The 16701-nt window shown below is 38.8% G+C and overlaps 1 protein-coding gene across 2 annotated transcripts in view; it reads right to left on the reverse strand.

The window, feature by feature from the left end:
* The window catches only part of LOC108701890, a 54482-nt gene extending 41398 nt beyond the window's left edge, over nucleotides 1-13084 (reverse strand). The window contains exons 1-7 of one of the 2 annotated variants that reach the window (XM_041576377.1): nucleotides 12306-13084; nucleotides 10320-10370; nucleotides 9514-9657; nucleotides 8567-8898; nucleotides 4027-4155; nucleotides 1482-1656; nucleotides 553-690 (exon numbers count right to left, since the gene is read on the reverse strand). In XM_041576377.1, coding sequence (XP_041432311.1) covers nucleotides 553-690; nucleotides 1482-1656; nucleotides 4027-4155; nucleotides 8567-8898; nucleotides 9514-9657; nucleotides 10320-10370; nucleotides 12306-12378 — 1042 coding nt within the window. In that variant the 5' untranslated portion in view covers nucleotides 12379-13084. The remainder of the gene's footprint in view (nucleotides 1-552; nucleotides 691-1481; nucleotides 1657-4026; nucleotides 4156-8566; nucleotides 8899-9513; nucleotides 9658-10319; nucleotides 10371-12305) is intronic. The other variant, XM_041576378.1, reaches the window with a different exon arrangement.
* Nucleotides 13085-16701: the final 3617 nt, after the last annotated feature.

A 16701-nucleotide genomic window follows, 5' to 3' on the forward strand; every position in this document is an offset into this window, starting at 1 on the left:
TCTCTGTCCTGATGGCTCAGACTTTTCCTAATAAAAAGAATAGGCATAAAGTAGGTTCAGCACAAGCCTTATTCATTTCAACAATAGTGTAAAAACTGTCCCTTTAATTGCTTTTATTTGCAGCAATAATGGGCAATGAGCTATAGACAGTTTTAGTAAAGAGAGGTCTTACAACAGTTCATGGAGACTATTCGAACTTGAAATAGTTCAGAAATGTGCTAAACTTTTTACGGGGTTGAAAAAACAAAAGTTAGTCAAATCATTTGTTTACTCTAGAAAAATATACTTTCAAGAAGAAATAAGTTATGTTTATAAATATATCTAAGGCCAGTAAAGGATTTTTCATAAACAAAGCATCTAACTTAAGGCCAATCCTGGTAAGAAGGATAAAAGATTAAAGCACATTTTGATTTGTTCCTTGGTGATTCTGATTTTCATTCACTAAGGCTGACTGTTCTACCAATCACATCATACAAAATGTCACAGAATGTCCTAGGAGCTAAACCTCACTTCCTTGTTACACTTCAGTTACCAAAGTGCAGTAAAACTCACCTCTGAATCCTAGAATATTTACAGAAGTGAATCCATTACCAAATATATCCAGAAACCAAGATCCAGATGCCGGATTCTTTAAAAGATAGATGGACCCATAAGCATATGATACAATTTTCTCAAAATTCTTTTTGTTTCCTAAAAAAAAATACATCTCCAGGTTAACATTTATGGTTTCTTGTTTTTTTTTGTTTTTTTTATTTACTCAAATATTATTGAAATATAAAAATATTTAGCTAGGAAATGTCAAGAAATGTCAAGAAATATACACAATATGAATCTTACTGCTTATCCTTCAGTTTTTATTCTATTATACACAACAAAGTGCTTCATATTATATAATCCCATTTCAGGGTTTTACATAATTTATTAACCCTATGCTAATAATAATTCCCCACATTAAGGGGTACATTTACTAAGGGTCGAATATCGAGGGTTAATAAACCCTAGAATTCAACCCTCAAAGTAAAATCCTACGAATTAGAATATCGAATTCGAAGGATTTACCGCAAATCCTACAAACGATTATAAGGAAAAATCATTCGATGGAACGATGAAATCCTTCGAAACGTTCAATTCAATTTGAGAGGATTTTCCTTCGATCAAAAAACCTTAGAAAAGTGATGGAGAAGGTCCCCATAGGCTAACATTGTACCTCGGTAGGTTTAAACTGCCGAAATATGTAGTCAAAGTTTTTTTTAAAGAGACAGTACTTTGACTATCAAATGGTCGAATAGTCGAACGATTTTTAGTTCGATTCAAAGTCGTAGTCGAAGGTCATAGTAGCCTATTCGATGGTCGAAGTACCCAAAAAAAAACTTCGAAATTCGAAGTTTTTTCACTTCGAATCCTTCACTCGAGCTTAGTAAATGTGCCCCTAAGTGTCAAAGAGACAAGACAGCAAGAAATTTAGAGTATTCCTTACATACCACTTGGATCTGTAAGAGCGAGACTGATGTTTCCATTGGTTGTAATTAGCAGAAAGGTTAAAGATGTAACATTAACCACTTCCCTGTGATCACCGCTAATGTTTAAACTGACATTCAGGATTCGCACTGAAGAATTAAGTGGTTTTTCTAGAAGTAAATCCAAGCTCCTGATCACCTGCACAAGTTAGGTAAAGGAATAATGTAAGCAGTGAATTTTCAGTAAAGTCAAACCATCTAAAGCAAAGGGAATGCATTTAAAATACTGAATATGATTAACAAAATCCTCAATACAGGTACAGGACCAAAATGAGAAGGATCTAAATTCCAGGATATGTGCTGGAAAAGTGCAGAAAATGGAGCTCACATTAAAAACTCCAATTACAGCAGCATAACACAGGTCCTGGCTGCCCGCTTGTCGCGTTTCGTGGCTCCCCACCACTTCATCAGAAGCTGAGGAATGAAATGCACATGGTAATGCTCATGAGATGGACTCTTTTTTTCATTTAATGTAATATTTGGAGGACTGGCCTGGCTGCATGTGTGAGGACGTAGGAAAGTGAGGGCCTTGTTTTATAACTAAGGGGCACAGATATTTTATTAAAAAGCTCCACATCCACTCAAGGCTTCTGCGTCTCTCATTCCTTTTGTATAACTATATGCATAAACTATATGTGTGTTTGGCTTTTCCGTGGTGGTGTGTCTGTTAGAACTATTAGAATTATTAACTTAGCCAATATTATTAGTCTTAGCAGATATTCTACTTTTTGTTAAGTTACTAAGAAGCCTATTGACCACAAATTGAATCTTAGTCAAGCAGCATTGCTAGGGCCTCTGTATGTCCTGTTTTCAAGGATCATCTCTTTTTAATTGTCCAACATGTCAAATATTTTCTGTTGAGATTCAAAGGTCCTAGTTTTCAAAAATATGTATGTATAACAAATAAGAATGTAACAGAGCCACTTGTGGCTGATTGACACCAATTCCAGTAAGGGGTGTATGGACAGCCTTTACTGTGGGAAGCATACTCACAAAGTTGTGATGAATAAATGCACACATTATTATCAGCTTCTTGAAGGGAGGCAGGTTACAGATTGGGGCACTGGCTGCCAACTCAAGGGTATTATTTACAGAATGCAAAATACTTCTGCAGATTCTCTCTCTCTATCTCTGCCTTCCTTGCACTCTCACAGTGTTCTTCTGCTGAAGCCTTCAGTACCCCTGTCATGTAGGAGAAGCACAGGCAGAGTGCCGTTACGAAACAGGGGTCTCCTTTCACTGTAAGCCCCCTCTGTTTCTCTGCAGTGACCTCACATACCGTGCCAGAGCTTATAGAGGTTCTCCTCTAACCTACACTTGAATGCTTAACTTCCCTACCTGGAGCACAGTCACCTCAGGGGCTCTACCCCAATCTATTCATTCCTCTAATGGCTCACTCCTCATATGGACTGTACTTTCACACAAGCCTAACTAACTTTTACTCACTCGCCATGACTATACACTAGCTAGCCCTAAAGGAGTTAGCCTCCCAAATGGTTTGGCCACATCAGTCTTGGTCCTGCCTCTAGGATGTTTCTAAGTCAAAAGAGGAAGTGCCTGCCTAGAGAACTCCCTTATATAGGCTACAGCAGGGGGGCTTGGCATCACCTACTGGCTGTACCTGCACAGTGCCCAACTATTTACAATACCAAAATAAATCTTTTAGTTTACCACTTTACAAGAGGGTTAATTTTAAGAATTTAATATAGATACCTTTTTTGGTTAGTACAATTAAAGTTTTCACGACCTTCAAAAAACTGGCACAGTCTGGAAATAAAACTTCTGCTGGTGAGGTTTGCACTTTTTTTGGAATTGAAAATAGGAACATTTTTTTCCCATTGCAGTAATGCATCAACTGTATTATGCTGGCCTACAAGTTCCAGCATTCTAAAGCAAGGGTTAAATCATTATTATAGCTGCAGTCCAGTAAACCATAGAGTTGGATTATCAAAGCAACACCTCACAATAAAGATTTTGCAAGTCGCAAGTCCTTCAGTGGACAATTAATAAATGGGGTCCACCACCCAAAAAATTACTGTGACCATTTTGTGTGAATTTTAGCTCAGTTAGTGGGAGACAAAAGTCTTGGAATTAACTTCCCACTGTGCTAAATGCTGTTGCGCTTTAGGATATGACTTGGAAAAATAGTATTTCTGAATTGATAATTATCTGATGAGTGAAAAAAGTCTCCAAGAGTGTGTGTAGATTTTACACTCACAAAAAAAACCATGATACAGGCATATACATATTCATATAAATACTGTATATTATACCTGTAAGTCATTGGAATGCCTGCCTTCCACAGAAAGAATCATGTCAAGGAAACAGTATTACAGAAATATCCTCTAATTATAATGTAGACTATATTATCCAATAAGCAATAAAATTCTAACATTCCCCAGTTGCTCATACACTTCTAAAAATCCCATACGAATGAATAGAAAGTATGTAAATTTTTCTGTGGTGAGCTCTAGTTTCAGATAAATCTGCCCCACAGCATAATAGCTACCTGCTCTTTGTTGGGCTCCGTTATCTTTAAATACTGTCCAAAGCTTTGAGAAGCAATTTCTCTGAACACTCTTTCTGCTAAATTACCAGCATTTGCTCCTCCGATGTCCTCATAAACAAGAAAGAACACCTGATAAAGAAATAAATTGAAACGGTTACAATCACTTCCCCTTCTTCTGTCCAGCAGTTTTTATTTATTTCTCATGATGCATTTCCAAAGACAAAAATTAAAAAAATAAAAAATCATCCAGAAATGTTTAGTTAAGGAGGGTTTTCCATGCAGTGGCCAGTGCAGATGGCAGAAGAGTGTGCATGTCTTTAATGCGTATGCTCAGTGTCGGACTGGCCCACCGGGATACCAGGAAAAGTCCCAGTGGGCCATGGTGTCAGTGGGCCCTCATGCTGCTAAACACTTGGCATATTTCACGGTCATTCTTTATTCCTATGAGAACAAAAAGACTAAATAGATGGAATAATAGATGATAGTATTATAGTATGTAAAGAAAAGAGACTAGGAGAAGTGAGGAGAGGAAGAAAAATAGTACTTAGAGTGGGCCCCTGGTCTAAGGTTTTTGAGTGGGATCCCGAGTGTCCCAGTCCAACATTGCGAATGCTGCTCTGTCCACAACAGGATTATTTATTAACTGTACAATATGTTTGAATGCTGAAGGGTTTTCAGTGCTATATCACCAGCCAAAAGACTTGAGTGCTAAGTACAGCAATCCATTCTCTCACTAATGGTGGGCTGGGAGCAGTGTGTTTCTTCAGCTGGCTGATAACATTTGGATTGTAGCTTATAGATGGATTGCACCACAATTAAACCAGAGTTCCAGGCAGAACAGTTTTCCCTACTCAGTCTTGGTCAGCTCTGTATGTACCACTGGTCAGTGATTATAAAAAAAGAAGTGCAATCCTTCTTTACTTGCAAAAGTGACACCTTGCTATCAATTATAAAAACAATTTAGTTACAATTTAGCTTACACTTTTCAAAGGAAAATGAAGAGTAAGTTATGCAATATATTGCTTCCTGGTTGACAACCACATATACAATCACACAAGGACTTAGTCCAACTAATCAATCCCCTTAATTGTTAAACAAGGCAGTAGAAAATAAATTATTGATGGGTGGGGGTCAATTTTGAATGTGGTCTGCAGTCTTGTATGTTACCCTTCAAGCACTTTTTATGATTCTATAGACTTCTTTGTATGACAAATATTTGGTACTGTTCGTCAAAGAACTAGCCACCTGCATGCAAATATCTGGTCAGTTCTACTCAACAACTCCTGATCTTGATATTTCCACATTCCTATAGACAAATATAAGAGGTCCTCTGCACTCAACCCATTATCAATATATTTAAGACATTTTGTGCATACAGCTACTAAAAAAACAGGGATTGTTTGCTCATATATTGCAATATATTTAAGCTACATCAAAGTCATCCATGGTCTGGCTAGTCCTACACTCATACTTTATCTGATTCATTAAGAATTCTATTACTTCATTATACATTTTACACAGGGACTAAGATTTACCTGCAACTTAAAGTGGCCATAGACGCACAGATAATATCGTATGAAACTAATTTTCAATGATATTCGGTGCGTGTATGGTGGGAAAAGAGCCGACAGATGTCGGATATCGGACTCGGATATCGGTCGGCTCGTCGATCGGGCGCCATTGAAGTCACCCAAACATCGGCCATTGTCAGAATTGTCAGATACGGGTAGAATTCTATTGTTTCTACTTGTAAATCTGACGATTCATCTCTACACGTGTGTATTGAAACGAACGATCTTTCTTGGAAAGATTCCTCTAACCACTAACTCTTCTGGGTTATATATAGAAGTAGTAGGTGAGGATGGGATAACATAGGTGATACCTATGGTAGGTATCACACACATTATTGCCTTCAGGTACAGATTTGTGGGGACCTTTTTATATAACCTTACACATAGTGCATAGAAAATAATATGGATGTGTGTCAGAATGAGGGAATTTGTAGGCAAAAGAAGCAAGGTTTCTTCCAGCAGCTCTAGGGTTAATCCTGTCAGGCAATCATGTGCATGGGCTACCAATTAACCTAGCTGCTAGGTGTTAAAAGTTTGCGTTTTTTTCAGAGAGCCCAGTGAGAGGAGATGGGAGCTCCAATGAAAGTGCTCTGACAAAATCAAATCGTGTACTTAGCAGGTGAATACCCTTGTTATATTGTGTGTGTCGGGATTGTAAGAAAAACTCACCCTGGTGGTCCAGTAGGCCCCGGATGCTTCTTCATCAATTGTTGGTGATACTGTTGCTTAGGGCACACACGGAGCGCACCTTTGGCTTTTATGGACGCATTTGCTCTGGGGTGTTTTCGTTAGCGTGCAATGGCACGAAATTCAAACAATATTTAAAGGGACTTGGATGCTGTGTTCATTGCCCGTTGTTTGGTTCCACTTAGTGAGTTCTTGGGTGCGTTCCTGTTATATTCTGTCTTCTGATTCCTGTTTTAAACCCTGCCTTCCTGACTTTTCCTGACTTCTGTGATCCTGACCTTGGCTTGTTATCCGACTATTCTAGACTCCGTTATCTGACCCGTGCCTGTTTGACTACTCTGATTGATCTTCCGGTTTTGACCCTTGCCGGTTTGTCTCCACTTGAATTTTGCTTGCACCGACCCGGCCTGTTTAACTACGCTTTAGTCTATTCCTTGAACTGAGACCTTCTGCCCAAAGACTTTGCTTAAAGCGATCCTGTCATTGGAAAACATGTTTTTTTCAAAACGCATCAGTTAATAGTGCTACTCCAGCAGAATTCTGCACTGAAATCCATTTCTCAAAAGAGCAAACAGATTTTTTTATATTCAATTTTGAAATCTGACATGGGGCTAGACATTTTGTCAATTTCCCAGCTGCCCCCAGTCATGTGACTTGTGCCTGCACTTTAGGAGAGAAATGCTTTCTGGCAGGCTGCTGTTTTTTCCTTCTCAATGTAACTGAATGTGTCTCAGTGAGACATGGGTTTTTACTATTGAGTGCTGCTCTTAGATCTACCAGGCAGCTGTTATCTTGTGTTAGGGAGCTGTTATCTGGTTACCTTCCCATTGTTCTTTTGTTTGGCTGCTGGGGGGGAAAGGGAGGGGGGTGATATCACTCTAACTTGCAGTACAGCAGTAAAGAGTGATTGGAGTTTAGCAGAGCACAAGTCACACGACTTGGGGCAGCTGAGAAATTGACAATATGTCTAGCCCCATGTCAGATTTCAAAATTGAATATAAAAAAATCTGTTTGCTCTTTTGAGAAATGGATTTCAGTGCAGAATTCTGCTGGTGCAGCACTATTAACGGATTCATTTTGAAAAAAAATTTTTTCCCATGACATTATCCCTTTAACAATCGTGCCCCTCTGCTTGTCCAGAACCCTCGCTTGGCTCCTCTCTTTTTAAGACCTGGCGGCATCCAATTAGCTGAGGGCTTCTCCCGAGGTGAAAGGCGGCTGTTAAAGGCAGAAGCAAGAGCCGAGACCAGGGAGCCTAACATTGGTTCTGGATTCTGGGTGACGTTCGTGATAGGGATCAGAATAGCTGACCGGCGGGTTAGAAAGGGAATCTTTGTGTTTAGTTAGCCTACAGACAGGAGTAGGATTTTATTTTGTGTTTTATTTTGTTTTGTGTAAGCCTTGAAAAGGGACAGTCTGTACTTCCATAAACAAACTGCCATTAAAGGCTAAGCTGCACCTTCTGTTGCATTACCCGCTGTGTGGTTCCTTCACTGCCAATCGGTCACAGATGGCCTAACATAAAGGTCATCAAAGTGGTTGAAGGAAATGAAAAATAAATTATAGATCTACAGTCACATAAAGCAACACATAATTTGTTGGCGTTCCAGTAAATGGTCTTTCACAGCATCATTTTTGAGGTACATTTATCAAAGGTTGAATTTTTAAATTTATGTGAGTTTTTAAAAACTCCCATAAACTCCCATGAACTCGAAATTAGACCATTTGAAATTTATTAAAAAAAATTGAATTTGTATAACTCGGGTGAATAGGATCAACCTGAAAACTTGAATTCTATTCGAGTTTTAAAAACTTGATTTCGAGTTTTCTCTCCAAAACAACTCGAATGTCAGGAAGGCTGCAAACAACTCCAAATTGATCCCAGGAATGTCTCCCATTGACTAAAACAGCAATTCAGCAGGTTTTAGGTGGCAAATAGTCTATTCAAGTTCTGAAAGTGGCAGGGTATAATAAATCTCAAATATCAAATTCAAATTTTAAAAAAACTCTAATCGAATTTGAACAATTCCCTAGTCAAATTTGACAGTTTTGGGCATAAAAAATGTGAAAATTTGAATTCGAAATTCGAATTTTCAATTCAACTCTTGATAAATCTGCCCCATAGTGCATAGAATATAAAATGAATGGCCTTGCATAAAGGTCATCAAAATGATTGAAGGAAATGAGACATACATTATTCAGAAAGCAACATATAAGTTGTTGACATTCCTGTTAATAGCCTTTCACAACAGAATGTATGGTGTAGGATATATACTGCTCACCTGAGATTGCTTTTCCTGTATTAATCTGTAAACATCATTGAGCAATGTAAGGTTATTGTAATCAGTCATTAAACCACTCGTTTCAACCAATATAAAGGTTCCAGGCGGAGAGAATTCCAATGCTTTATTGACTCCATGCAAAAGTGACATCTTCATAACACTCTGATATATATTGTTATAATGATATTGGCTGTAATCGCCAAAGTTATAATGTTGGGTGAACCACTGGTAGTAGTAGTAAAACGATACAAACTGATTAGAACTGTAGAAATCATAACTGGTTCTACTGTTTAGGAAATCATCCTTATTAGTGAAGACTTGTTCAAAAATGCCTGAAAAACATTGTTTGGAAATTAATGATTAAATACTTAGATTTACTGTGACACTGATTTAATACACAACAATTTAGATTAAACAACCATTTATTGAATATGAGTTTTCTAGGATATCAGTATATAAAGATTAATTTTCTGCCATTCAGTTATCCCTTAAAGGGATACTGACATGTTCCAATGAAAATCCATAGGAACAGTATCAATATCAATATTACTAAATAGTTGTGGAAAGAAAATTTAGAAAGCCAAAAGTGCCTCAAAGTCATCCCCAGTCTAGCAGTACCTGATTCTCACTATGGGGAAAGAGAGCAGAGGGAGCCACGCTGTTTTCCTGTGTCATGCTGGGCTGGGGGTGTCACAATACTTATAGGCTAATTACAAATGAAACCAGTTCTCGGCATTTAGAAGGATTGTACAGCCTCCATCCTGGCATGACTGACATAACTGAGGACCCACTTTTAGTCTGTATTTATTAAGGTGAGTATGTGAAAGAAGTAATAATGCATAAGTAGGGCTTAAATGCTGGCATTCTTAAAAATGTTGTAGGCTGTGACATGTTACCGATGTAAAACACGAACATTTAGGTTCATAACTTAAACAAGCTAATTTTACCTGAATCATTCACCGTTATATCTCTGTATTGTCTAGAAAGGCATGGAAATCTGTTCTGTATGCGGTTCAAAAGTGTTCTGTAGTCAGAATTACTAAACCTCATAGATGGAAAAAAGTCTCTTAATAATGTGAATGAGGTTCCTTCTGTAACACAAAATAAATGTATACAAAAATAAATTGTGTAAGAGTTCAGATACACCAGAAATTAAACCTTTTTTTTAACATCTATCATAACACTGTCTTGGCTTGCTATTTATAATTTTGCCATAAAATGTGTTGGCTTATGCGTTTACGTTATTCATCTGAACCCCTGTATTAGAGTCCTGCATACCCACAGAATGGTTTTCAGGCAGAAAGTCCCCGGATCCCCGACTGTGTGGGCAGTCCGTGGGTAAGCAACGTGGGTATTAGGCTAAGGTGCAGAAGTGATTACATCCGCCCACCCCAGAAGACACGGCAAGTTTTTTTCCCATTACCCTTCACTTCTGGTTTAGGTAGGGGTCATATTGGGTGGTGGGTGCGGGTCAGTTTGCGAGTTCAGTTCGGGCATGGACATGCCTGACTGGACCCACACAGGACTCTACCTCTATGTTCCTCTGTGAGGGGCTACCAACTTTTTTGCAGCAGTAGTCTTGTTGGCATTAGAAACTCTAACACACAGGCTGAGAAGGGAGGGTTTAGGAACTTCAAATAACAATTACCAATAAAAGCAGAGTTTTCAGTGAGAAATGATCAACATGACCTATAGGTAACTTTTAATGGACATTAATAATTTGAAGAGTGATTATATATACAGAATGATTTACCTCGTAAAGCACATGAGTGATTCACAGGAGCAACCGTGCTATAAATTTCATCTGAAAAATAAGAAAATATGTACAGAAAATGCCTAGTTTTACCAAAGTATAGTTAACAGATCTGGCAGATTTTACCAGCTACAACGGGTTGCAACAGTGTAAGCAATGTGCTCCAGGGATGCTGCTCCAATGAGGACAGTTGAGAAACCACTAGTTACCAGGGGTGGCAAAAATGGTAACTTTCAGGGGCTGATTCACTAAGGGTCGAATATCGAGGGTTAATTAACCCTTGATATTCGACTAGGAATTTAAATCCTTCGACTTCGAATATCGAAGTCGAAGGATTTAGCGCAAATACTGCGATCGTACGATCAAAGGATTTTTCCTTCGATCGAACGATTAAATTCTTCGAATCGAACGATTCGAAGGATTTCAATCCAACGATCGAAGGAATATCCTTCGATCAAAAAAAACTTAGGAAAGCCTATGGGGACCTTCCCCATAGGCTAACATTGACTTCGGTAGCTTTTAGCTAGGGGGTCGAAGTTTTTTTTAAAGAGACAGTACTTCGACTATCGAATGGTCGAATAGTCGAGCGATTTTTACTTCGAATCCTTCGATTCGAAGTCGTAGTCGAAGTAGCCCATTCGATGGACGAAGTAGCCCGAAAAATACTTCGAAATTAAAAGTTTTTTAATTTCGAATCCTTCACTCGAAGTTAGTGAATCGGCCCCTTAGAGTCTTTTGCGCAAGGAGCCCTCTGGCTCCAAGGTGGATATGGGGGTGGGGTGGCAGCAGCAGTGAGCACTTTGGGCAGCAAAGGATCGCCCCTACATGTTTTAGTTGTTTGACGTAATAAAACATTACGGGGCAGATTTATTAAAGGTCAAGTTGTATTTTACCAAAGGCTATTTTTCAGTCAAAACTCGAATTTTCCAGTTAAATTATCAAAACGTAAATGTTTTAAATGTATCATTGCCTGCTTGTTTTAGATTTACCTTTACCTGAGCCAACATGTGAATTAAACCAAAGCAAGTTGTCTTTTAGAAAGTGCTTGTTGGGGAACTTGGTTTAGTTAGCTGTGGGAACAGCTGTGATGCTGTGGTCTCTGCATTTGTATTTTTGGTTGTGGGTGAAAAAGACTGACTTACTAGTGTAAGTCTGGTACTCTTTAATTTCTATAAAAAGCAGTATCTGTCTGTCTGTTTACATTCTCTGTCCTTCTGGCTCGGACTCCAGAAACAAACCATCTGATTAACAGACCTGACTTCTGTTAAGCTGGCCATAGACGCAAAGATCGTACGATTTTCAGGCCGTGTGTGGAGTGTCCCGACATGGCGATCGGTCATTCATAATTTTCAAACCACTTTAATTCATGAATAATGGCAGCTTACAATTATATTTTAAACATGTGAATCTAAAATTTGCAATGAATGGAAAATGATTATCTTGTGAAATCTGATTATACAAATCAGATTTCATAAGGTATTCATTTTCCATTCATTGCAAATTTTAAAATCACATGTTTAAGATTTGTAAATGTTAATTGTTTTCATGTCATTTATTACATACAAACCAATAAAATCACAGTCATGACTATAAAGAACTGAGGCATAATTTTCCAATGCAAGATCTGAAAATTTAGGAGGTAGGGTTTATTTGATATGCAGATCAGTATCTGAAGATTAAGGTTAGGTTCACCCCTTTGCAGGAACAAGTGTCCCTTACTTATACTGGACATGAAACACTCTAGAAGAGCCCCGGCATTTATATTTGTATACAGTAAAGTGGAGCTTTTGTGTAGATTCTCAAGAATGTCATAAAAACTGTTTGCAGTTGAATAGTTAAAAAGACATATTTGACAATTTTGAATTTACTAAATGTGTACTTTCCAAAAATGTAAAATTTTCTAGGGTAAACCTATTGTAGATGTTGGTGTAAATATAATAATAATAATAATAACACCACATATTTGGGGGGTAATTTCTCACTCACCTGTCCATGGAGTTGTTGTCGAAAATGCCCACCCACAATGTGGAAGCAGCAAAACCATGAAAAGCATATACATTTTTCTGTCCTCTCTCTGCTATAAAGCTGCTGCACCTGCTTTTGGGAAGAAGAACATGTAATGTTTCTTAGAGAGTATATTACTGTGAAACCTAAGCTGGGTTTAAATAGCCTGTTTTTTTGTCTCAGCCTACCATTCCTGACCACTGCCTACAGAAAACATTTGTTGCTGGATGACATTACTAGCTACAACGCCCTTCTACCTTTACGGAAAAAGAAGTCAATAATACTCTGTTAAAAACAAAATATCTGAGAACTTCCTCTTAGGATTCATTTACATATATCTGATCAGATAAAGGGACTTTTGCTCTGAAATGTGATTTGGAAACCCCCCACCCCCATCAGTTTGTGTGGAACTTTATCTAGCTGTATTTGTGCTTTTGAATTATTCAGAAAAAGCCACATCATATAATATCACGTATACGTTTTATAGGAATAGTATTTAAAATAATAATTTGGGAAATCCCTCCCTTCTGATAATTATGCAGCTGTAAATACTGGTATAAAGCATATGTACTGCAACTAACAGCATGCACAGAAACTTACTTTCAAAAGCCTGTTTTTGCATGACCTGGCTTAAAATACCCTGCTTGGTCCAAGCCAAAACTGTTTTTTAATATAATAATAACATAGCACAATATTCTGTAGCTCTATACAACAGAAGGGTGCATACATCTGACATACAAACAAACAAGCAATAAACAATACAAAGGCTCTTCAGCCTCAAACACTTTGAGTTGAGATGTGCAACATGCAACATTTCATGGGCATCACGTGAGGCTTCTGTGCAAATAAAGATGGCCGGTTGTTATATAGCTTCATATAAACATTTCTGAGAACTCTATGAAATCTTTCCAGTCAGTTCATCTAGCATGGAAGACACGGCTGAGAATAGAGTGTCTATATGTGCCCCCTTGGGCTGCCTGTTGGACATCTGGTCTTTGGATCTCCATGCCTTCCCTTCACAATCAGACCCCAGGAGGATTGGCTATACATCCAGACAGTAGGCTAAACCTTCAGCCAGAACTAAGGGACCTCCAGATACTAAAAAATGGATTGCCCCCAAAACAGATGCCAGCTCAGATTAGTCTTATGTCAACACATGGGGTAAATTTACTAAGCAGCGAAAATTCGCTAGGCGAGAATTCGCCCAGAGAATGCTAATTTACTAAAATGTGAAGTTGTGTCCATGGGGCTGTATATTGGTGAATTTTCACTAGCTTTATGTCGGCAATCAAATCGAAGATGCGCTAGCCTTCAATTATGCATAGCACAACTTTGTTAGAGGTCTTAACTCACGCTAATTTGCATACGGGAGGAAATTATAACGTTTAATGGACGTATATGTTGCAGCAAATACATTACATTACACAAGTCCAGGGAACCTTAATAAAGAAAATATAGTTGTTATAATGCCCTACACATGAGCCCACTGTATAGTTAGAAAATGGAGGGGGGTACCCGGTTACCCAAAAAAAAAATGTTTTAAAGGAGAAACAAACCCTGTACATCAAATTTTTATGGAAAAAGTTTCAAAGTCCCAGAAAACGCTGGCGTCTTTTTTCAGAGTGATTGCCTGCAAAAGTCCTTAAAGGAGAAACAAGCCCTGTGGGAAAAAAACCCGTACCCCCCCCCACCGCACATAGATCTCCCTCCCTCCTCCCCCCAGGCTAACTGCCACCCGGGGAAATGCCCCATACTTTATACTTAACCCTCGAAGCAGATTCAGGCAGTGGACTTCAAGGCATCCATCTTCCGGGTCCTCGGAAAGCGTACTGGGAGATCAGTATTTCGATGCATGCGAAGTTGGCCGGTTTGGACAATTGCGCATATGCCGAATTGGACGGAAATTGCCGAAGCGACAGAAGAAGAAACAAAGACCCTGATAATTTTTTTTAGTAATGAAAGGGTTAACTAATCCAGGATGAAATATGTCAGTATTGATGAGCTAATCTGTCCCATGTTGCTACACCGAAAAATTTGGTAAAAGGGCGAAAATTTTCCGAAATGCCTTGAAGTAAATGGTGTTTTTAAACGCCGAAACATTTTACACAACTTTTTTGTCCAAAAGCATTAAAGTCAATGCCTGTTTTTTCTTTTGGCGGACTTTTTCCAAATGCATTAAAGTCAATGGGCGGGTTTTCTTCGGCTATTTTTTCTGCATATAATTTTCGTCGCAGTTTCGGGCAAAATTCGCACATGCCGAAATTCAGAATTGGCCCGCGAATCCATGGCTGCTGAATAAATTCGCTCATCACTACATGTCAGTTGTGACAGGCGTTTGCCGCCCCTTGTAACTGCCCGTTCTCACCTTGCCTCATGGCAGGAGCAGCACTGCTCTAGACTAAACAACCCCAACTTTGCAGGTCTTTCTTCAAAATTGAGACTTTCCATACCCATTACCAGCCTTGTTGCAACTCTACTTTTTCTTACTTTTCCATGTTGCTTAAGCTGTACACCTGCTGTCACATGACAAATCACTAAGCATGTATTCCCAAAACTGACCATACCAGTTCTGCAGAAATGCTTTGATATATTATACAGAGTTGTAGATAGTTTGTTAGGATAGAAAAATGCAAACATAAGCTAAACTGGTTACACAAAAATACATTAGAATAGTAAATTTCTCCTGTACTTTCTGCTGTTACAATGTTACCAGAAGGAAAGTGTTCACCTTGTCTCATTACAGAAATGGCCCTGTTAAATCAGTAATAACTTTCTTGGTATTTAGCTGAGTTTCTAGCAGCTTGCAGAATAAACTACCATCTTTTATTCACCAGAGTGCTACATTTGGGGTGCTGGTGACAAGAGCACCCAGAGAGATACAATAAGCAGCAGATCACTGGAAGGAGTGATTGTGCAACAAAGGGAGAGTAACCCCCCCCCCCCCCCCCAAACTGCTTATGCTGCAGAGAGACTGTTGAAGAATGAAATTTCATAAAATGTGAAACTTTTAGGATTTTGCTTGAGGCAATCATTTGCTTTTCCTTAGAATGAACATAAGTGTAATCTCGCATAACTCCCAACTCTCCCATTTCTCACGGGACAGTCCCAATTATGACAGCTCAACCCACAGTTTTAGATTGTTACTGAAATGTACAGACTTTCTCTTTGATCTCCTGCACTGTAAAGCCAGAAAAAGATACAAAATGTCTAAAACTTAATTAAATAAGAGGCTTTTGCCAGAGAGGCCAGACTATGTGGCAGCTGCACTTAGAAACATTTGAGAACAATTTAAGGTAAGCAAAGATACAATTGTAACTATTTAAATGGGAACTCTGGCTTCCAAACGAAAATTTGATAAAGAGGCCCACATAACACAGAAACCCATAATATATCCATCACAGTTACCTGTTTCTTCAAAAAGTATGAATAAATGCCATTTTCTATGCTGAAATCCAGGTATTTAACAGTTCTTCTCTTTTGGCATCATTTCAAATTCTGGCAGGGAAGGAGGGACTAAACACTGATGTTACAAATTGTAACTACTTCTCCACAGCTTACAGACAGCATGCAGGAACTACATAACCCACAATGCATTGCTCTGTGATGTTCCTTTCCTTATTGAAATCAAGTGTGCAGGAAATTGTGGGGTTTGGAGGATGCAGGCTGAGGACTGCTGGCTGTTGATACAAAGTAACAGTAGTCAGCCAGCTCAGCAAAGTAGTCAGACAGATCAGCAGGAGGCTAGGCTTAGGGAATTGTTCCTTATTAAAATCACGTGTGCAGGGAATTGTGGGGTTTGGAGGATGCAGGCTCAGGACAGATGGCTGTTGATACAAAGTAACAGTAATCAGGCAGCTCAGCAAACAAGTCAGACAGATCAGCAGGAGAGCTGGCCTAGCCGGTAAAACACCTGCCAGGGCCTGGCCCGGTATTACAAATTTACCGGCAATGTAGCTACCGCTAGTTTGTAATACCATTTACAAAATCCCCTGCTCGCCGATGAAAACTTACATTTTCGTCCCTTTCGCCACTTTTGTGACACTACTCCACATGGCCCCACTCCTTTTCCATGGCTCCGCCCCTTTGTGGTGCCCCTTTTTGCGTCACGCAAAAACCATTAAACCAAACCATTAAAAATCATGAAAAGTCTGCATATTTTTTAACTGATGTATGTTGCAAAGTTGCTTGAAAATATGATTACTTTTCAAAAAGCTTAAGTTATGTTTTTGTGGCGTTCCCCTTTAAGATAAGCAGGTCTCTCGGGGAAACTATGTCACAGCTTAAAGGGCAATTTACCTTCATTAGCAAAACTGTAATAACCCCCAGAAATGTGTTCAAACTTTCCATAACCTGCCAAATTTTGTGGTGAGTGGTTATA

This window comes from Xenopus laevis, chromosome 9_10L, assembly GCF_017654675.1.
Source record: "Xenopus laevis strain J_2021 chromosome 9_10L, Xenopus_laevis_v10.1, whole genome shotgun sequence".
Lineage (NCBI taxonomy): Eukaryota > Metazoa > Chordata > Amphibia > Anura > Pipidae > Xenopus > Xenopus laevis.